The 23,413-nt window shown below is 42.5% G+C and overlaps 1 protein-coding gene across 2 annotated transcripts in view; it reads right to left on the bottom strand.

Annotated features, from left to right (window-relative positions):
• The window catches only part of ESR2 (estrogen receptor 2), a 132,945-nt gene that overhangs the window by 39,232 nt on the left and 70,300 nt on the right, over positions 1 to 23,413 (bottom strand). For both annotated transcript variants that reach the window (XM_073610690.1, XM_073610689.1), the window contains 4 exons: positions 14,425 to 14,600; positions 11,530 to 11,646; positions 7,325 to 7,627; positions 7,044 to 7,182 (listed from right to left, as the gene is read on the bottom strand). In XM_073610690.1, the coding sequence (XP_073466791.1) occupies positions 7,044 to 7,182; positions 7,325 to 7,627; positions 11,530 to 11,646; positions 14,425 to 14,600 (735 nt within the window). The remainder of the gene's footprint in view (positions 1 to 7,043; positions 7,183 to 7,324; positions 7,628 to 11,529; positions 11,647 to 14,424; positions 14,601 to 23,413) is intronic.

Here is a 23,413-nt window from a genome sequence, read left to right as displayed (position 1 = left end):
GGTCCGATGAAGCCCACACACGAACGGATTTTCTGCTGGACTCGGTCCGTCGGACCAGTCCAGTCGAAAAGTCCAACCGTGTGTACGCTGCATAACAGGTTTTCTTCTAAGATTGCCCTGTATTTGGCTCCATCCATCTTCCCATCAACTCCGATCAGTTTCCCTGTCCCTGCTGAACAAAAGCATCCCCACAACATGATGCTGCCACCACGTTTCACGATGGTGATGAGTGTCCCCCACATGGCTTCATGCTGTGTTAGTTAGTACACATAGCGTTTTGCTTTCAGGCTAAAAAGTTTAATTTTGATCTCATCTGACCAGAGCACCTTCTTCCACATGTTGGCTGTGTCCCCCACATGGCTTCTGACTACTTATGGCTTTCTTTCAACAATGGCTTCTTGCCACTCTTCCATAAAGGCCAGATTTGTGGAGTGCATGACTAATAGTTGTCCTGTGGACAGATTCTCCCACCTGAGCTGTGGATCTCTGCCGCTTCTCCAGAGTTACCATGGGCCTCTTGGCTGCTTTTCTGATTAATGCTCTCCTTGCCAGGCCTGTCAGTTTAGGTGGACGGTCAGGTCTTGGTAGGTTTACAGTTGTGCCATACTCTCTTTTTATTTTCAGATGATGGATTGATCAGTGCTCCGTGAGATGTTCAAAGCTTGGGATTTTTTTTTATAACCTAACCCCGCTTTAAAATTCTCCACAACATTATCCCTGACCTGCCTGGTGTGTTCCTTAACCTTCATAATGCTGTTTGTTCACTAAGGTTCTCTAACAAATCTCTGAGGGCTTCACAGAACAGCTGTATTTATACCAAGAATAAATTACACACAGGTGGACGCTATTTACTAATTAGGTGACTTCTAAAGGCAATTAGTTCCACTAGATTTTAGTTGGGGGTATCAGCATAAAGGGGGCTGAATACAAATGTACGCCACACTTTTCAGATATGTATTTGTAAAAAATGTTGAAAACCATTCATCATTTTCCTTCCACTTCACAATTATGTGCCACTTTGTGTTGATCTATCACATAAAATCCCAATAAAATCTATCTACGTTTTTGGTTGTAACACGACAAAATGTGGAAAATTTCAAGGGGTATGAATACTTTTTCAAGGCACTGTAAGCATGTCTATGAGCACTAAGGGCTTCTCCTAAGCACATGTCACAATATTAGCCGGGAAGACAATTTGAATAAGTATGTAAATGGTAAGGAAAGTCCCCCCCCACTGAGTTTCAAATGGTAGAGCTGTGGGTTCAATACTGAAAAAAGGGAGTGGCATTGAATTAAAGAGAAAGGGAGTAAAAGGAAGGGTAGGCTTACAGAGAACAAGTAGGGAGCAGAAGGTGAGAAAAGCCAGGTAGAGTTTAAGGGGTAAGGAGGAAGGGAGTGTTTAGACAAGGAAAGAGGAGGGGAAAGGGAACCACAGAGGCTGCTAGGATTATTGCATCGAAAGAAAGAATATTGGCCCTCAAATTTCAAAGTTGTAGGGGGGCATGAAGTTTGATAAGAGAGGGGGTAATAGTTATGCAATGGTTGCCAGATTGAAATTAATTTGTCATGCGTGTTGTATAGAAGGCCTGGAATGGGTCATGGTCTCTTTAAGGGGAAAGATAAAAGACATTTTGGGGTTCTCACCCATCCAGGGTTAGGGGTTCCAGGGTTGTCTGGTAGCAGGGGAGAAAATGGATTTACAGTTCTCTCAGGATTGGTAAGTCTTCATTTGGAACCCAAGAATTCAGAGGCTTGGGTGGGAAAAAGCCTCCAACTCTGATTTCAAGACTTTGATCCTGAAAGAGTCAACCTACCTGCATTAGAAGCCTGAAAGGGAACAGGAAACTATCAGTAGGTCTGTGAGGTGAAGTGAGGAAGAGCAACAGCTGTGAGAGGACTGTACGCTGTCGATTGGCTAAAACTGAAACACCCAGCTTGGCAAAGTTCATATTGAAAACTTAAGGAATGGGGCGGAATTAAAAAATGCAGTCGCTGTTTGGGTATTCTGACAGCCACAGGAGCAGTGGCTGTCAGAAAACAATAGCCAGCAGGGCCGATGCCCACGTGGATGAAGAAATCTACTTCTCTCATTCAGACAGCAGGATTGACAGAGAGAAATGTTAATATGCATGGCTAGGCTTAGACCAGGAGTCTCCAAGAAAGTACTGTATATACTCGAGTATAAGCCGAGTTTTTCAGCCCATTTTTTAGGCATGAAAAACCCTGCCTCAGCTTATACTCGATTGAATGTCAGCTTAAGAAAAAAATGTCTGAAGCGGAGGCGAAAAAGGGGCCATGCCACTGGGCGACGCTCATGAATGTACGGCCCGGCGCCCCTGTGAGTTTCCACTCCCTCCCATGCTGTGTCAGTGTGTGCAGCCGCATAACGATGTCCCGCCTCCTAGACCAACTCTTTTGATTGACGGCACAGTGATCCAATGCTAGGAATCATTGTGACGTGTGTCATAGGAGGCGGGACATCGTTACCGCGGCTGCACGGCGATTCCGATCTGACACAGCGGGACATCTCTCATTACCAGGAACAGGTAGGCTGTATACAATGGGCACTTTCAGGCTATATTCTTTTAATGTGCACTGGCAGGCTGTATTCTTTTAATGGGCACTGGCAGGCTGTATTTTTTTTAATGGGCACTGCCAGGCTGTATTTTTTTAATGGGCACTGGCAGGCTGTATTTGATGGGCACTGGCAGGCTGTATTTTTTTTAATGGGCACTGGCAGGCTGTATTTTTTAATGGGCACTGGCAGGCTGTATTTGCTGTGCACTGGCAGGCTGTATTTTTTTAATGGGCACTGGCAGGCTGTATTTTATGGGCACTGGCAGGCTGTATTTTTTTAATGGGCACTGGCAGGCTGTATTTTATGGGCACTGGCAGGCTGTATTTTTTTAATGGGCACTGGCAGGCTGTATTTTTTTAATGGGCACTGGCAGGCTGTATTTGATGTGCACTGGCAGGCTGTATTTTTTTAATGGGCACTGGCAGGCTGTATTTTTTTAATGTGCACTGGCAGGCTGTATTTTTTTAATGGGCACTGGCAGGCTGTATTTTATGGGCACTGGCAGGCTGTATTTTTTTAATGGGCACTGGCAGGCTGTATTTTTTTAATGGGCATTGGCAGGCTGTATTTGATGGGCATTGGCAGGCTGTATTTTTTTAATGGGCACTGATAGGCTGTATATGATGGGCATTGGCAGGCTGGATTCCATGGGCACTGATAGGCTGTATATGATGGGCACTGGCAGGTTGCATTTTATGGGCACTGGTAGAATGTATATTATGAGCCCTAACACAGGCTGGGCTATGCAAACAGTCATGTCATCACATTCTGTAATATCATCAGCCTGCATTAAGCCTCAAACTGTACAAGTCTTTTTTTTTTATCCTGTTAGAAATGGATCCCAATACTTCTAATCCTGTACCAAAATAAAAACGCAGGTCATACGAAGATGGTTTCAAACTTAAGGTTGTGTCAAGAGCAGAAGAAAGCAATAACAGTATTTTATTTTGTTGCGTCAGCAGGATGGTGTACCCGCTTCATGAATAGGTTTGCCCTATGTTTGTGACAAAGAACAAAGATTTCACAGAAGTTGCCAAAAGACCTTGATGAAAAAGTGATGTCATTCCATTCATTCATCATAAAACAAAGAAGGACCCATAACTATGACCTGGGAGATATTGGAAATATGGATGAAACACCTATGACCTTTGATCTTCCAAGCCACAGAACTGTGGCAAGTTTGGGAGACAAAACTATTTTTCTCAGAACCACAGAAAATGAAAAAAAAAACATTTCACAGTCGTTCTGTCATGTTTGGCTAATGGAACTAAGCTGAGGCCTGTCATTATTTTTAAAAGAAAGACCCTGCCTAAAAAGGTCAAATTCCCACCACGAATTACAGTGCGCGCACATATTGAAGGCTGGATGGATGAAGACGGAACAAAAAAATGGCTGGAAGAAATTTCGAACAGAAGACCAGGAGCAGCCTTAAAGAAAAAACTATCATTGCTAGTTTGGGATATGTTCAGAGCCCACACATCTGATGACATAAAAAAAATTGACAAAGTCTTCTCAAGTTAATTTGGCCGTTATTCCAGGTGGACTTACATCTGTATTGCAGCCCCTAGATGTGTGTTTAAATAAACCTTTCAAAGACGGTATGCGAAAGATGTGGCATGAATGGATGTCATCTTGTCAAGCCCGACTGACAAAAGTTGGAAATCTGATAAAGCCCGACATAGAGTGGATAGCAAAGTGGGTTTGTGATGCATGGGAAGAGATTCCAGAGGACATGGTGCAACGCGCCTTCAAGAAATGTGGCAATAGTTATGCTACGGATGGCAGTGAAAATGGCGCTTTGTATGAGAATGACAGCAGTGATGGTGATGACTGCGAACTCAGTGATGATGACAATGTCTATGCTGATAACCTCACACCAGCTAATGTTGAAGCTCTGTTTGAACATACAGATGATGAGGAGGAATCCAGTTTTGAAGGATTTTAACTCTTGTATTTTAACTTGGTTGCTGATTGAGATAAGGTTTTTGTACTTTTAATGTTATTATTGTTTTTATTGACTCTCTTTTCCACTTACAGAGCTAGTTTACTGTTTTTCTTTGAAATAAATATTCAAAAACATTATTGGTATCTATTTTATATTTGAAATTTTACCGGTGACTGCTGCATTTCCCACTCTAGGCTTATACTCGAGTCAATACGTTTTTCCAGTTTTTTGTGGTAAAATTAGGTGCCTCGGCTTATATTCGGGTCGGCCTATACTCGAGTATACACGGTATATACTCTTCAACATCACAAAGGGCCAACAGGCTTGAAGGTATTGCAGTGCTGGTCATATTGTAACTCATATTGTAATTTTTTATTGCAACAATGTCTAAATTTTAAAGGCACATCTATCCCCATGTTCTGAATCCTCTATGCACGTCAAATGAATTCTAGAGAAGAAAATTGTGTTCTGTTTTTATACCAAATTGCTGCAGCAGCTCAGAGGACACATCTAATGTCCTACCACCAAAAATAAATAATAAAAAACAACCATTTTGCTTGCATATAATTGGATGATGGAAGGCAGCAGAGTTTCATTTAATTCACTAAGCTCTACAGAAAAATCCCTTCGTCAAGTGAACAGTCTTTTTGCCTTTAGTAAATCAATTCCTTTGTCACTATTTCTGTTCTGGTGAGAGCACAACATTTTAGACTTTCACTCACTTTTAGCCTAGGTTCACACTGACAGTGGGAATGAAATTGTGCGAGTTCAGCTGAACTCGCACAATTTCATTCCCGCATGTCAGCCCCGACTTCAGGGGCGATTTCAGAGACATCTGTGCGGGTTTCTGCACCAACGTGTATTGAAATCACACCCGAACTCGCCAAAAGCATTACAGAAACTACTTTTGGGAAATCGGTACGGCGCCACAAATGCGGCTGATTCGGACGGTGCCATTGCTGGCAATAGCCACCGATTTGGCATGTGATTTGGCATGCCAAATTGGTGCAATGCGAACCAGGGCTAAGTCCCAGTTACAGTGGTCACCAAGACAAGTAGAGAGGCTGTATCTGCTCAGAGAGACACAGGCTAAGGCAGCTATAAAACCACCATCTGGAGAAATCATACTAATTCCCCCTCAGGTTTCCTCCAGTTGTATCAGTTCAGTGCACGCTTTGTTAAGGAATACTAAAGTCCTGATGAAGAGGGGCCCTATGAAACACTGAAACGTGTTGGAATTTATGATACAAGATTCTGAATGAGATTAAATATGGACTTCATACAGTAGGTTCTCATTTTAGTGCTTTCTTCCTTACACATCTAGCAATAAAAATTGAAAGGTTAAGGTCTTTCCCTACAAACAAAAAAAATGGGGGTTTAGGTAAACTTTAAGTAAATAGTCTCATTATGGGAATAAATTAAGTTTATTTTAACTTAAAGAGGAGGGCCCATTAAAAAAAAAAAAATTAAAAGTCAGCAGCTACAAATACTGCAGCTGCTGACTTTTAATTGGACACTTACCTGTCCCAGGGTCCAGCGATGCGGGGGATCGAAGCCCCACTCGCCTCCCCCTCCGTTCGGCGGCGCCGGCATTGCAACTGTGGGCGCCGGGCTGTGGCTTCACACCCGGGCACCCACTGCGCATGCGCGAGCGGCGCCGCAGCGTGATTGGCCGCTCAGTCATCTGGTACCTGTAATGGGTCCCAGGTGATTGACAAGAGGGAGGGAGCAGAGCCGAGTCCTTCCTGTGCCGAGGGGGAAGTGATGTCACCAGCCCAGGTACTGGAAGAGGCAGACTACGAGGGACCCCCTAGCAACAGGCATTTAGAGGTGAGTTAAAAAAAAAATTTCCAAATGTTTTTTTTTATTTTTTTTTAGGAATTTTCATGTATTTTTTATTTTTTGGGTGGAACACCACTTTAACATTTATCATTCAAAGTGACACTAAAAGATCGTTTTTTATTCTTTTAAAATAACAAACATGTCATACTTACCTCCACTGTGCAGCTCATTTTGCACAGAGTGGCCCCAAATATCCATTTCTGGGGTCCCTCGGCGGCTCTTGTGGCTTCTCCCCACTTTAGATAACCCCCTCGGAAGAGAGCTCTCCCAAGGGGGTTACCTTGCGTGCACGCAACCGAGTCCAGCATTCGACGTCCATAGAGTCTGAATGTAGGACTCGGCCCCGCCCCCCGCGGCATTGAATTTGATTGACAGCAGCAGGAGCCAATGGCTGCACTGCTATCAATCTTTCCAATCAAAAGCTGGGAACCTGTGGAGAGAGGGACAGCGGGGACGCGCCAATGGAAATTCGGGGCTCAGGTAAGTAAAAGGGGGGGGGGGCTAGGGGGCTGGTGACTGCAAGGTGTTTTTTCACCTTAATGCATAAGATGCATTAAGGTGAAAAAACACGAGCCTTTACAACCCCTTTAATAACATTAGAATAAATCGTAGGTTTCAGTGTTGCTTTAAATATCTGACAATGAAATTATGGACATTTTTTCCCATTATATAACTCACCGGTCAACAGTGAGATCGGGTGCAAAGATAAGCTTTCCAGGATGTTCTATTGACCTCCACATGAGTCCCATCATTAGAACTTCCAGCCAGCAGCTCTCCAACAAGCGAACTTGATCATATAGACTCAATTCCACGAACCCTGGAAATCGTAACATTCTTAAAAAGTCATACTAAGTGTATACAAAGAATTATTGGTTAAGAAATTGCACACACACGTGCAATTGCACTCGCACACACACACAGAACTCAACACTTATTTGCACCTCTCCTCCATGACTTACCTGGTATTTTCTTTGCCCATGCTATCATGTGAACCAGTTCCTTGTCAGCAAGCTTAGTCAGTGACATCATCATGGACGCTTCAGTGAAAGGTTTACAGGGGCGATTCATTAATAAAACATTGGGGGGTTCTGCTTCAATTAATGATAACACAAACTGCTCTGGGCCCAAGGCACAGGGAAGAACTTCTTTTACTCGGCTTATGTTTTCGATTATTTTCTTGTTTTTTCCAAGACCATGCATCTGATCCTCGGAATGGCGGCGATGTCGTATGATGCGGTACCCACAACGTTCACGCCTTGTTCCTAAAAATGAGAATTGTTAAATACAGTCATGCCACTTGGGTAACACTTTAAAGACCATGACAAAAAAAAATAAAGGATTTTGATTAATGTATTATTTAACACAGAGGGGGAGATTTACTAATACTGTTGTGCACAGAATCCGGTGCAGCTGTGAATAGTAACTAATCAGCTTCTAACTTCAGATTGTTCAAGTAAGCTTTGACAATAAAAACCTGGAAGCTGATTGGTTACTATGCACAGCTGCACTAGATTCTGTGTGCTCTTGTTTTAAATCTCCCCCAGAGTGTCTGAGATTTTAGAAGTGAAAAGTTAGTACAAAAAACACCATCTATTCATTTTTTTAACACTCTTTATTTGACATTTCGACATACAGATAGGAATGCCCCAAGACTTATATTCATTTTTATATACAGTATCTCACAAAAGTGAGTACACCCTCACATTTTTGTAAATATTTTATTATATCTTTTCATATGACAAAGCTGAAAAAATTACACTTTTCTACAATGTAAAGTAGTGAGTGTACAGCTTGTATAACAGTGTAAATTTGCTGTCCCCTCAAAATAACTCAACACACAGCCATTAATATCTAAACCACAGGCAACAAAAGTCAGTACACCTCTAAGTAAAAATGTCCAAATTGGGCCCAATTAGCCATTTTCCCTCCCCGGTGTCATGTAACTCAGTGTTACAAGGTCTCAGGTGTGAATAGGGAGCATGTGTATGACATTTGATGTTATCGCTCTCACTCTCACTCTCACTCTCTCATACTGGTCACTGGAAGTTCAACATGGCACCTCATGGCAAAGAACTCTCTGAGGATCTGAAAAAAAGAATTATTGCTTGCGGGTAAGCAGAGATGATATCATCTCTCTCCGCCCCCGCGTCCCTGCTCTTCCGCCCTCAAAGCCAGTGCTCTGTCTCAGTGTCGGAGGTGTGGGGGGGAGCAGAGAGATGACATCATCTCATACTGCCCGCCCCGCATCACCGCTGTCCTGCGGCTCCTTGCTGTGTGAAAACTCCTCCTCGCTTGTTTAGCGGCGCAGATTGCCTACCCCCCACCCCCGCACAGCTAATCAGGAATAGCAGAAGGGTGGAGCCAGTGAGTGACAGCCGAAGGAGTCCCAGGCCATCCCTCTGCCAGGTGAGACCGGCTGCAACATGAGGAGGGAGACACCCTGCAACATTCAAAGGGGGATCCGACAGAGATGTGACAGGTGAGGTGTGCTGGGACTTGTAGTGCAACCCCCCATCTGTCTGCCTGACATACCACAAGGGGCGCTCCTCTCACTCTGCATCTGGTGACAGGCAATGTGGCAGGTGGTAATCCACATCTTGTGGCAGGCAGTGTAGCAGGTGATGTGGCAAGTGACAGTCCGCATCTGGTGATAGGCAACGTTGCAGGTGGCAATCCACATCGTGTGACAGGTGATGTGGCAAGTGACATTCCGCATCTGGTGACAGGCGACAGTGGCAAGTGACACACTCAGGGCTCCCACTGATTCTACATTTTGGTGAGTTGAACTATTTCATTTATTACCACAGTGTAATAATAGAAATAATGTGCTTCAATCACCCTGACACCATATCAAGCATGGTGCCGTGACGATTGAAGCGCTAACACCAACCATTGCCCGTGAAGCGTGACCCCCCCCCGGTCCTTGGCACAATTTTCTTCCACACAGCCGGTCCCCGGTGCCAAAAAGGTTGGGGACCACTGCTGTATAGCACAGATCTGGTGTGCAGACTGCCAAAAAAAAAAAACAAGTTTGGAATCCAGCTATACTAAAAATACTAATATTAAAAAGGTCAGTCCACACAAAGGTGATATTTTAGTTAAAGATACAATGTGTTGGTCCAAAACAGTCCTGGCTTCTTATATGTTTATATGGTCCAATGGAAAGATCCCCATGTAACAATTTCTGGCTTCTAGAAGTTTTGGGTATTCCTACCCACCTTCTGCATTACACTATGCAGAAAAAAGTTTTTGGATAACTTAGCATCATACTTACCTAGAACCCAAAATTATGTGAACAGCCTTTTAAATGATCAAGTTTAGGTGTTTCCAGTATAGGGTACTGTTAATGCAACAACTTTGCACAGTAGGGCTTTCTTAGAATACAGAGTTGACATGTCCCACTCCATCCTGAACACCAAAAATAGGAGTATTCATTTCAGGATAGTGGGCAGAGCTATGGAAATCATTCCTTGCTACCCCAATAGCCAACTGTTCATCCAGAACTACTGGTGTATTGTGCAGATACAACCTAATCTTACAGAGTCACGTATTCCAAACTGTGTACACATTGTATTCTTTGAACAGAAGATTTTCACATGTCTTATTACATCCCAAATCCCAAATATAAATTAGGACTATTCTTCATTTCAGGTTATGTTCAGGATTACTGCAACCTGTAAAGAAATTTTAGACAAATGCGCTTACGCAATTTTGGGATGAACTCTGATTGTGGGTCAGGTCTTCTCATCCAATATGAGTACTGATCTTACAAATGCTGTTATGGTTAAATAGGCACAAATTCTTGCAGACATACTCCAAATTGTTATAGAAAGTCTTGACAGAAAAGTAGAGGCTATTCTAGTTGCAACATGATTTTGGAATGGGTTGTTCAACACATAAGTACAATGGTCAATTGTGAACATTTGGTCGTGTAGTATATATAAAATCCAGCAGGCACAGTGGCACCCCATTACAATCATCCCCGAGTAACACTGAAGACAATAGTGTTTGCCAAGTGTTCTTTCTTTTCAGCTCGCAAAATCTTATCAATTGCGCAGCTTGCAAAATCTTACAAATTGCTTTAATGATGACCAATAATGGCATACCGTAGCCTTACAGAACCAGAAACATTCCCAAAAGCATGATGATGTCTTCTGCATAGCATTGGCAATACCTTGAATATGGAATTCTTTTATGTATTTCCCTTTGGGCACAGTGGGGTTGGTTTACTAAAGGCAAATTGGTTGTTCTCTTTTCAAGGGAATTTTCCCTTAGATTATTGAATGTGGTGGAAATGTCTTTTGCAAAGAATACCCAATCATATGCGTGCACGTTTGGATGACTAAAATCAACACTGCTTTGCCTTGTTTACTAAGCTAAGAGAAAATTCCCTTGCAAACAGCTTGTTTGCCATTACTATATCACCCCCAATGGGCCTACACGCTATAAGGGAGCCAAGAGTAGGTGAAGCGCATTATACATAATTTTCAAAGTTAATATTGCCTTGTCATATAAATGTATCTGGATGATGGAAAACAGACTTTGCTGAGGTTCAGCAGCTGGTATTGTAGACTTCATAATGGGTATTACATATAATGCCGCGTACACACGACAGGACTTTCCATCAGAATAAACTCTGACGGTCTTTCCGACGGATTTCCGCTGAAACGGACTTGCCTACACACGATCACACCAAAGTCCGTTCATTTAGAACACGATGACGTACGACAGGACTAAAAAAGGAAGTTTAATAGCCAGTAGCCAATAGTTGCCCTTGCGTCGTTTTTGGTCCGCCGGAATATCATACAGATGAACGGTTTTCCCGATAGGAATTAATTCCGTCTGAAAGATTTAAAACATGTTCTATTTCTAGATCCGTAAGAATTTTTGAAAAAAAAAGTTCGCTGAAGCCCACACACGATCGGAATATCCGATGAAATTATTCCGTCTGACCTTTTCTGCTGGAAAGTCCAGTCGTGTGTATGCAGGCATAACAGTTTTAAAATCCCACAAACACAATACAATAAACCAGTCTCATGCTGATTGTCATGATGTAAGAAAACATTCAAGTATTTTATATTGTGCTGGCTGCTGATGTGATAATAAGACTGGAAAGCAAAAACAAAGAAGAAAGACTATCAAACATGAGGGAATACAATCTCACCACATTTCATCATTCCCACTTCAAAACACTTGCGCAGTCGACATGCTTGACAGCTTTTTCGCCTGTTTTTGTCTATGGTGCATTGGTTTGTAGCAGGGCAGATATAGTCATTGTGTCCTTCCATATGAAAAAAAAAACATATAGCATGAGGTAATAATGATAATATGCAACATAATAACCCCTTCATAACATCAGCAAAGCTATCATCTGTGAAAGAAAAATGACATCTTTATGGTGCCTAACCCCTTTGGCACTTCACTTAATTTCGGTACCAAGAAATATTGGCTATTATTTTTGGTAAGAAATATGTTTTTCCTTTTGTGTCAGTACCTCTATGGTGGTGGTGTTAGAGCGGTCCCCTCACTTTCCGTCCTGGAGACACAGCTTGGAGACGAAAAGTAAGAGGAAATTCCTTCAATTATCACTGGAACACCTACTCTGCAGTGAACACCTGTGATCCAGAGCTGCAATATGTTCCTGCACCAACTGGTCCCCTTCCTGTGATTTCACCCCACCTCTTGTAATATTCTAGAGCCCGAGAGGACCCTTTCACTATATAGCCTGCAGCAAGTGTCCACACGAACTAGCCAGTGATGTGGGAACCAGATGAAGGATTCCCCAACCCCCCGTCCCCGTCTCTGTAGTTAGGAAAACAGAGGATTCAGAAGCCAGCAATTCAGATCACCATGCAGTTATGTTACTAAAGTAAATTTTGGGTGGATTTTTTTCTAACCCAACATTAGAAAGCAGTGGGAGTAAAAATTGGTGGGATGTTGACATTCCTGGAGATCATCTTTAAAATGCAATTTCCAGGATGGGGTTACCTGAGTTTTTTTAAATGCCTGCTGAGGACAACACTTACTTACCTACCCCTCATAACAATGATTCCTGAGATAAAATACTCTTTTTTACAGCATGTGTGATTGCCCTATTTACAATCCAGTAGGGCAATAATGTCTTAAATACTATCTCTTCAAAAAAGTAATAAGCACATGAGACATTTACTTAAGAAATTTCCAAGCAAGGACCAAGGTAACCTAGCCCACTAGCCAGGCAAAGCCAAGGCCACTTCCAATGCAGGTAGGAATGAGCGGGATGTCTTCTGAGAAAAACTGGAAATTTAGCACCATCCCATCTATAAAATCATGAGTTTGCTGGCATGTAACTTTCTATGATGTATAGAGGGCCTATTAAAGTGACCTTTTCCCAGGGTAAAGTGACAATTAGAAAAGTTTTCTGAGCTGTTTACGTTGGTATTGTAACCTACTCCTCACAACATCTACCACTTTTAAGTCAGGTAACCTACCCCCCCACTTTTCCTTAGATAAAAACATACAAGTTGGCTCAATGTGACTTTGCCTGCTTATAGAATAATTGCTTGGCAACCAAATCACACACGCACAATTAGGCAACCTCTACCATTTTTAGGCTCCTTAAATCTAATGGATAAACCACTAAAGAGCTTGTGGGCAGGATCAGTTGCTTGATACCCATGATAGAATAAAGGTACACTGAAACCAAGTAAGCTGGCACAATTATTATTTGGGTAAGTAGAAGTAACAAATAACTTGTGGAAGACAGCTGCAAGGTGCTCACTTTACAGTTCCAGACAATGTGGCAATGGAGCCCTAATATCACAGGCAACCCGTGTACAATAGCTCTTACCAACTTTGGCAGTACTTTAGCACAGTCTCTTCAACTGAGAGAATGCTCTGATAGGCTTACGTTACTGCAGCAACATTTGATGGCTGATAGGCAGAACAGTGCAGGCACCTTTAGAAAATTGATGGGAAGATCCCTGTCACAACTCTCTAGTGTTCCTAGATAGCAGAGCCAAGCATGGTATCCCTGCACTATCCCACTTCAACTGGAACCTCTCCCTAGCACTAGATACACTGTACCTAGCTACAGTGGGAATTATGTCACTACACTATTCACTTTGCGAATGCATGCCAACCACAAAGGGACAGTGCTATTTATTAGCATTGGATTCACTAAAGATATCTGTGGGGGTCAGCCAGGGCAGCAGCACCCAATCTGACCGCTGCTCCCCTGATGACAAATACAGAGGCTTCAGAGGAACTAATCTACTCTCAACCTCCATTGGCTGCTGCACAGCGGACAACTGAACAGCAGAACCTACAGAAGGTAGGACAAACTGCAACTGCCTATAGGCCAATTTATAATGGAGAGCCGATATCACTATTCTCTCTCTCCGCTGTGCACTATTGCAAATAGGTAAGCCAAAGTAGGTCCCAGATCACCAGATTACTGACAAAAAAGATTGAGGAGGACTGGTACCCTAGAGATTTGACTGAATGAGGGACTTGAGCTCTCAGCAAGTAGACAATAGGGGAGATTTACTAAAACTGAGGCACTCTGGTTCAGCTGTGCATGGTAGCCAATCAGTCTTTAACTTCAGCTTGCTCAATTAAGCTTTGGCAATAAAACCTGGAAGCCGACTGGTTTCTATGCAGAGCTGCACCAGCTTTTGCACACTCCAGTTTTAATAAGTAACCCCCAATGACTCTTGTAAGCTTCTTAAAGTTGATTTTTAATTTTGGCTGTAGCTTTAACATAAACTTCCATGATGCTTTTGAAATCCTAACAGCTACCATCGGTCTACAAGTACTCCCGAACACACACCAGCTCTTTTTACAAATTCCAGAATTGATAGATTTCTAGCCTGGCTACATTTATAATACAAATAATGCTAATTTGAAAATTTTTCTGCTTTTCACAACTTGCAAAGCACAGAAGGCTTTAGCTTCACACAACAGTCATTATTAGGCCTCATTAATATTTTGAATACATTAATCACTTCGGAACACTCAGCACCAGGGAATGAAATGTCCTAAATCAACCTCAGCAACAAGATCCGAGAACTAAACATACCTTGGATGCTCCTCTTGAAGAAAGCTTTACAGCCCTCACAAGACCAGACTCCATAGTGGTAACCGGATGCGTAATCACTGCACACTGCACAGAAGTGGGTGTCTCTTTTAGAGCCCGGGTTAGTTCCAATATGATTAGTACATTCACCTCCTATGGATTTTCTCTTCATGACTTCCCTGCAGTCAAAACAGAATAGTGATAAACCAATTTACATATACATTTTACTTGCTTTTTGGATGTTAATAGATTGTGTCTAACTATAAATTTTCCATTATGCTCTTTAATTAAGAAATGTATACCTTTAATTTCTGTATTAGAGAGCTGGTTCCTCGACTGTTTTTGGTGTAGCAGTATTCAAAGTAACCTACAAGACAACAGGATTGCCGAAAGGTCCAAAGTGCACAAGACACTGACATATCTTGCCAATCTAGGAGTGGCATAATATGGTACGTACTAAAGACATGACCAATGAGTCCAGCTCAGACTGTAAACTAATAACTTCTCTTCTCTGGGTATTATATTATACATGGTGATCCGCAGAGTAAACGTATCACAAAATCTGGCAATTCAGATTGTGCATATAATAAAGAATGCATAACAAAAAAGCAGTACTGGGACAAAGTCCTCTGGCACCCAAAGCATAGATGCTAAAGTGTGTCCATTTCTGTGCTGAGATTAAAGAAGCTTGCACATACGCATCAACAACGAAAAGGCTGCCACAGTGTGCAGAAATGGAGGTTGCTGTCTGTCCGCCTTAGGTCTATGGAAAACCAGAATGGAAGGCGGGAGGTGCTGCAACATAATTAAACCAGTGTCATGTTCAGCATGTTAAAGTACAGTCAGCTTTCCATTAACATTTTTGGTAATCAAAATGTGTTCTTTCGTCTTCAGACTAGTTTATTGTTCACAAAAAGCGCAAATTTTATTCTGTGATCATTCCCTTTTATATTAGTACTAGAATGATTCTGGTTCAAAGCATTTTTCTTAATTCGGTAGTATAAAAACCAATGAACACAAAGTTTAACATTTGCTATATATGCATAACAAAAAATCAGCAAAACAAAACAAAAAAACTTTCTCCATGACAGTAACTTATAAATAAAGATTACAACAACGAAGGTGACTGCTTTTCCCTACAATTCCCCACCGCGCCATTCAGTCTAGAGAGCCATAGAACCAAAAAAAATGTTGGACTTTTTTTTGCAAAAAAGTATTTAAAATTCAATTTAAAACATATCCAAAACCTTTTTATTAGTAGTGTGGGGTTATCATCCCTGCCGCAGGCGTGTACGGGGGTTGTGCCTGGGCACACCCTAATTTTGTGGAACCGATCTCTATTTTCCTCCTGCAGCAGCTGAAAGCCTGCTTCTCCTCCTCTCCCTCCTGCTGGCATTCAGCTACCACAGGAGGAAAATACAGGGGTTGGTACCAGTAAATACCACCCCTATGCCTCTCCTGTCCCTTTTTTTTCTGCTTCCAAAGCCCCCCTGTGCTCCCCTGGCACCCTCATCCCATCATTTCAGAATGGCTAGCATGGAAATGGCCAGTAAATATGTCATTTACTGGACCCTTTCTTTTTCTGAATGAACATAGTGAGTGATTAGTACTAATTGCTTCTTTGCCCATTCATAACTGAAGCATATTAAATTGTATTTACCATGCTTATGTTTGTGAATGAACAGGAAGCTGCTCAGCGCAGAGCACTTTCCACTCATTCACTATCCAGTGCAGCTGAGGTTGCAGAGAAAGGGACTAGGGAAACTCTGTCCTAATTCATAGTAGGTGAGGTTGAAACAAGACATTTTAACCAATCTCCCCATAGAGAACAGCGGCGCTCTGACAGGTCCCTCCCTGCACAGTGAGCAGAGACGGACCTATCATCCGCCTGCTCAGTGGGGATCAACGAAGTGATCCCCCGCTGAGCTGGTGGAGTCCGTCCAGCAGATCAGCCCTGTGTGAAAGGGGCCTATTGCAATAGGCTGTATACACCTATGATCCCTACTAAGTTGCTATTGCTGTGCATGTCTCCACTGGGTAGATTCCCTTTCTCTATTTGTCCTAGTGGTTGTTTTTACCAGATTTAGTGAGGGACAATCCAAAATGTTTAGTTGACACTAGAACAAGAATTTTTTTTTTAAATACATACATAAAAAAGTGGTACTAATAGCAGTCACAGTTATGCAAGTTCCTACAGCTGTCTAGAAGCATGTTACATTTATTGGACTTTGTTGTACAGCTGCCAAAGTGGTGAAAAGAAGCCTTAGGCACACTTGCTCCGGGGGGATCAAAGCCACTAATGCTGCACTCTATACCAACCTATCCTAGACATCTGTGCAACTTTGGGAACATATTATACCAGCCTACATTTTTGAGAAAGCCCAGTGGGCGCAACGCGTGAGGTAGGCAATGATGCGATCATGCTGGGAGGAGCCGGGTGGAGATTTGTGAATGCAGGAAGTTATCTGAGATATGCTGTTTTTTGACCTTTGAAATGTGAGTGTCTTTTACTTTGAAATAAATTATATGAGCGATCTACACTATGGGTCTTTTCTCTTTCCTCCTATGTTTTATACAGTATGATTGATATCTTGCTGGGAGCTGTTGACTTTGAGTATCTAGCCAGTGGAAGCAGTACCATTATACTACTGCAAAGCGCTATTGACGTCTTCTTACTGGTGAGGTCTATTCAAGCAGGTGAGAGGACGCCCATAGGTGGGGTGAATAGCACTGCGGTGTGTGTTTTCTGTTAAGCCAAGATCTGTTCGGGTGGATGGGATTGCACATGAAGATCAACTATATTGAGTTTTTATGGACTTTTTTCATAGACTGATGTTTATGATGTTTTATTTATATGCATTTTTTCACATAATATGCTGTATGTTTTTTATCTGATGGCTATGAGTATGTTGTTTAAAACACTATAGTCAGATGCACTTATATATATATTTTGTATATATTTTTATATATGTATATATACATTTTTTTTTCTTTACACATGAGAGGTGAGCGCTGCACTGTTTTTTATGAAATATACATTGTTTTGCATATTTTCACAGGAGGTTGAATGCATGTGGTGTTAGATGCCACCTAAATAGGGTGCTGAAGTTGTGATTCTCTCCGTTCGGAAGCCACTAATGCTGATTTATAAACCAACCAATTAATCCTAATTTTGGGGACATACCTTAAATAAAGGAATTCTTATTGTTTCTCCTTTGGGGATGAACTAGGTCCAAATGAACTTTGGATTTTTCTCTCAAGGAGCCTTCTAAACCTCCTGAGTGGGGAACAAAAAAGGTCCGGATGACTGAGATAGGCATTCCCTACACCTGTTGCCAAAAATGTTTTTAATAGTAATGAAACTGCTGTCTTGTACGATATATGATATAATTTATTTCTGTATATTTACAGAACCATCTTGTATAATATATAATATGGTCTTCTGGAGAAGGAACGTGTAAAATGTTATGTTATGTCATCCCACCATATGATCCTATCTGATATGGTGGGAGGTATCTGGTTAATGTGATATTGTATGAAATGGAAATTACAATCAACTTCAATCTGCAAACTTATTATCATCTTTGTTATAATAAAAATCTTTTGTATAAATGTTTTAGTAGACATTTGATGATTGATGTTTAAAAAGTACCATAAAGTCAGATTTTCATGTAGAGATAGGAAGGCAACAACATTTAATTAAACTATGCAGGGAAAACACAGAATCATTTTATGTTATTTATGTGTCTAAGCATTACACTGGGTCAGCTACATAATATCAGTGGAAATTCTTTAAAATTGTAACTGTGACCAGGGATGGGTTACTTGTGTACTGGTAAAACAGTCTCATGTGATGGTGTGAATCAACCCCTCTCTATACTAGGACTTATCTAAGTAATAAAGCTGCCCAACTGCCTCATCAGGGACTTCAGTATATTTTCATGTTAGATAAACACGCTCTAGACCAGTGGTTCTCAACCTTTCTAATGCAGTGACCCCTTGATAAAATTTCCCAAGTTGTGGGGACCCCTAACAGTAAAATTATTTTCTTAGCATGGGTTGTCAGCACCCAAGGCAAGACAAGTAATTTGCGCCCCTAACCCACAGACATTTAGCGCTCCCTGAGTCCCTTCCACTCGTACAGTATTAAAACCCCTTATGGCACATTTTAGGATGTACCACTCTTTGTCTTTGTTCTCCTTTCTTTCCCTTTTATCTCTCTCTATCCTAATTTCATGTTTTTTTCCCAATCCCTCTCTCTAGCAGTCTTTCTTGTTCTTTCACTTACTCTTTCTCTCCCCCCTTTTTTTTGTTCCCCCCCCCTCCTTTCCTCTCCCTTCCATGTATCCTTTATTTTTATTCCTTCTCTTAATCCTTGGTGGGGGGGTGGGGGAATAGAATGAGTGGCAGTGCTGGCGGGGAGTTGGGATGAGTGGCAATGCTGATGGGGGGGGGGGGGGGTGGGATCAGCGGCAGTGCTGGGGGAGTTCTGATCAGCCAACTTAGGTGCTCTTGATCAAGGTCATCTGCTGATCTGAGAACTGTAGTGGGGACTTTTAATGGCAACTCTAATTACAGGTAGTGTTACTCACTGTGTCTCCGGCTTCACTGTGTCTCCAGCTCTGTGGTGTCTCGCAACAGTGACACCTATGCCGAAATCAGGAGATAGGGTTTCCTTTAGCCCCTCCCACTTCACATTCCTCACCAGTCAGCTGACCTCTAGTCTCTGCCCCCCAGCCATGCCATGAACTGAATGGGCAGCTGCGAAGAGGCTGAGTGGGCAGCCGCGGGCACAAGGAATAGCCCAGTTAGGGGGAAACAGGCTCCAGGGACAGCCCTACTGGGAGGCCGCGAAGAGGCTGGGAGAGCAGTGCGGGCTTCAGGAACACCCCAGGATTCGGTGACCCCTGGCAAATCATCATTTGACCCCCAAGTTGAGAACCACTGCTCTAGACAGTAATGCTGCACTACTTAATACAGAACTAAACTCTTTACTCTACTCCTATAAAAACAAACATTTCTCATTGCAAGTCCAGGCTGAGAAAATACATAGAATAAGTTTGCTCATAAGGTTAGGTAATGCAGGATGCGGCACCCTTCATACCAATCTTGGCTAAATTCTGGCACTACCCTTTCTTGATGTTAGAAGCTACCCACCGACAATGTGACTATTAAATCCCAGTAACAAATATAAAAATTTTCAAGTATGACGTAAAGAAAAATAGCTGTCATGGTGCCAAAAGCCTTCTTCATGGCAAAGTGTTGTTTAAAGCTAGGAGCTTGCCAGAGCGGGTATTCCTGCTAAAGGGATGGGGACTAATGTCCCCCGAGCACAGAACAGAGAAAATTCAAACAATAGAAGAATGCCAAAAAATCAGCAGTGACTGCATATGTGCCTCTTGCCAGCCTGGCAAAGAAAAGCTGGCAGAGAATGGCAATGAGATGTTTTTTATAAAGTTTCTCACTATCTATGGACCACATGTAAGGTGAGCTTTTAAAGCCTAATTTCAGGAATATTATGACTTTAAATGGTTTGTTTAGGCCAAGCTAGCCCTAACAAAGTATTTCCTTTACTAATCGATGCATAGGTGTGTGTGCGCTGTATAAACTATATGTACAGTAGCATCAGCTACATACAGTATACAGCATTGTGCTTCAGCAGCAATACAGGGACTTCCCATTCCATTCCCGGAACAAAATAAAGTTGGGCTGTGCGTTACTCAGCCATTCATCGGAAGCCTTGTATTTTTACAAATGAATAAAAGGCTTTCTCTGATTGGTTGAGGTGGAGATAGTGACGTCATCCACCCCAGCGAATCAGAGGAAACGTATATTTATAAAAAAAAAAAAAACAAGGCTTCTCATGAATGGCTGAGCAGGATAGGAAACCCTTGTACCACACCAGAATACAGCGTAGTATACCATATGTAGCTGATGCTACATACAGTTTATACAGCGCTGACAGCCAGCTGGGCATCAATTAGTAAAGGAAATAGTTTATTTGAGCCAGCTTGCCCAAACAAACTATTAAACAGCTTGCTGACCAGCCGCCGTCATTATACTGCGGCAAGGTGGCACAATCCCGCAAATCGCTGTATGTGTACTTCGGCTCGGAAACTCACTATTGTGGGTGCACGCTCCCATTGACCATTGGGGGTACAGCGTTGCACAACCACACAATTGTCAGTTAAAGTGATGCAGTGCCGTATCGCAAAAAATGGCTTGGTCAGGAATTGGATATATCCTTCCGGGGCTGAAGTGGTAAAGTCATAGTATTCCTGGAGTTAGGGTCCTTGCAGATTGTACTGATATATTTACACTGGATCTTGCTTGCAGAAAGTTTCTGCATAAAAAGCATGTATAGTGTGTATAGTGCTTGGGTTTAGACACATAGACAACTGTATATGTGTAGCACCCTCTACCAGTCGGTAGGTGCTAGTAATGCCGCGTACACACGGTCAGACTTTTCGTCTACAAAAGTCCAACGGACGCCGACGGACTAAAGCTGGCTGGTAATCCGATCGTGTGTGGGCTTCTCCGGACTTTCAGCAGACTTTTTCAGCCTCAAATCCGACGGACTTTAGATTTGAAACATGCTTCAAATCTTTACGTCGTAACTACGACGGACCCCGAAATCCGCTCGTCTGTGTGCTAGTCCGACGGACAAAAACCCACGCTAGGGCAGCTATTGGCTACTGGCTATGAACTTCCTTATTTTAGTCCGGTGTACGTCATCACCTACGAATCCGTCGGACTTTTGTGTGGTCGTGTGTAGGCAAGTCCGTTCGTTAGAAAGTCTGCTGCAAGTCCGCCGAAAGTCCGCCGGAAGTCTGTCGGACAGGCTGTCGGACTTTTGTAGACGAAAAGTCCGACCGTGTGTACGCGGCATAAGGGTTATATTACTAGGGTTTATTCAGCACAGGCAAATTTAGGCAGGCTTATGCTGCCGTTATACGGCGGCTGTTTGAAGGAGGATATCGTTGTTATGGCTGCAGCTAGCTGCCATAACCCCAGTATCCTCATCTTCAGCGGGCGGTCCGCTACGAGATAAAAGTTGTCTCTGCGGTGGATTCCCTGCTAGATCACTTTTATCGGTGGCGGGAGAGGGCCCCCCCCCAGCCGCGATCACGTCCTGTCACTAGCTGGGTATGGAGACGAGTGAGGGGAAAATGGCCCCCATCTGTCTCCATACAATTGCTGGGCGGAAGCGACGGGCCATTTTTTTTAAATAATTTTTTTAAATGACTATTTTTTTTTATTATTGCATTTTAGTCTAAATATGAGATCTGAGGTCTTTTTGACCCCAGATCTCATATTTAAAAGGTCCTGTCAAGCTTTTTTCTATTACAAGGGATGTTTACATTCCTTGTAATAGGAATTAAAGTGACAATTAAAAAAAAAAAAAACAGTGTAAAAATAAAAAATAAAAGGTAAAATAGATAAATAAAAAAAACCCCTATTTTTAAACGTGCCCTGTCCCGACGAGCACTCATGCAGAACCGAACGCATACGTGAGTAGCACCCGCATATGAAAATGGTGTTCAAACCACACATATGAGGTAACGCCGCGATCGGTAGAGTGAGAGCAATAATTCTAGTCCTAGACCTCCTTTGTAACTTAAAACATGCAACCTGTAGAATTTTTTAAATGTCGCCTATGGAGATTTTTAAGGGTAAAAGTTTGTCGCCATTCCACGAGCGGGCGCAATTTTGAAGAGTGACATGTTGGGTATCAATTTACTCGGAGTAACATTATCTTTCTTAATATAAAAAATTGGGCTAACTTTACTGTTGTCTTATTTTTTAATTCAAAAAAGTGTATTTTTTCCAAAAAAAGTGCGCTTGTAAGACCACTGCGCAAATACGGTGTGACAGAAAGTATTGCAACAACCACCATTTTATTCTCTAGGGTGTTAGAAAAAAAAATTTATAATGTTTGGAGGTTCTAAGTAATTTTCTAGCAAAAAAAACTGTTTTTAACTTGCAAACAACAAATCTCAGAAAGAGGCTCGGTCCTTAAAGGGGTTGTAAAGGTAAAAATTTTTTCACCTTAATGCATTCTATGCATTAAGGTGAAAAAACTTCTGACAGAACCGCCGCCCCCAGGCCCCCCGTTTTACTTACCTGACGCCTCGAAAGTCAGCTTCGCGTTCCCGACATCTGTTCCTCTGCTCACCCTGGCCGCTGATTGGCTGCAGTGGATGGATTGAAAGCAGCGCAGCCATTGGCTCGCGCTGCTGTCAATCACATCCGATGACGCGACGCGCCGGGGGGCGGGGCCGAGTGATACAGCGAGCGGCTATAGCCGCCGGCTGTATCACGGGAGCGCGCCCGCAAGCACTCACCACCGTGCGAGGGAGCTCGCATTAAGGTGGTGAATGCTTGCGGGGAGGAGCTGAAACAGCCGCCGAGGGACCCCAGAAGACGAGGTTCGGGGCCACTCTGTGCAGAACGAGCTGCACAGTGAAGGTAAGTATAACATGTTTGTTATTTTAAAAAAAAAAAAAAAACACCTTTACAACCGCTTTAAGTGGTTAACCTACTAGGCCTCCAGGGAGAGGTTCTGCAGGCCTCAGGCCTAGTAGCAGCAAGCTACCAGATCCAGTAGAGGGGCTTATTCAGAGTGAGTTCATACTACCCAATAGAAGAGGATATGTCATACTTCAATTAGTTTGTGCAGGAGGAATGGATTCTGTACAGGAGGAAACAAGTTTGGGCAGGAAGTGAAGAGAACTAAGACCATTGCTTTTACACGGTCAAAAGTGATGTTTCTGTCCCTCATACGGTGACGGATGGAGAACTCTTAGGAACAGTAGTCTGCATGGAGATGCAGGAGGAGTAATAGTCTGCATGGAGATGCAGGGGAAGATTTATATCTAGTCTATTATGCACATTCAATCTTCAGGCTCTAACTTTATACAAAGTGTATTGGAGTCTTTAAAATATGATGGCAATGATGAATTCTATGGGCATCCCATATCCCTATCCCTAT

The sequence above is a fragment of the Aquarana catesbeiana genome, linkage group LG13 (assembly GCF_042186555.1).
Source record: "Aquarana catesbeiana isolate 2022-GZ linkage group LG13, ASM4218655v1, whole genome shotgun sequence".
Lineage (NCBI taxonomy): Eukaryota > Metazoa > Chordata > Amphibia > Anura > Ranidae > Aquarana > Aquarana catesbeiana.
The sequence above is the reverse complement of the archived record's forward strand: the minus strand, read 5'-3'. Positions and strand labels throughout refer to the sequence as shown.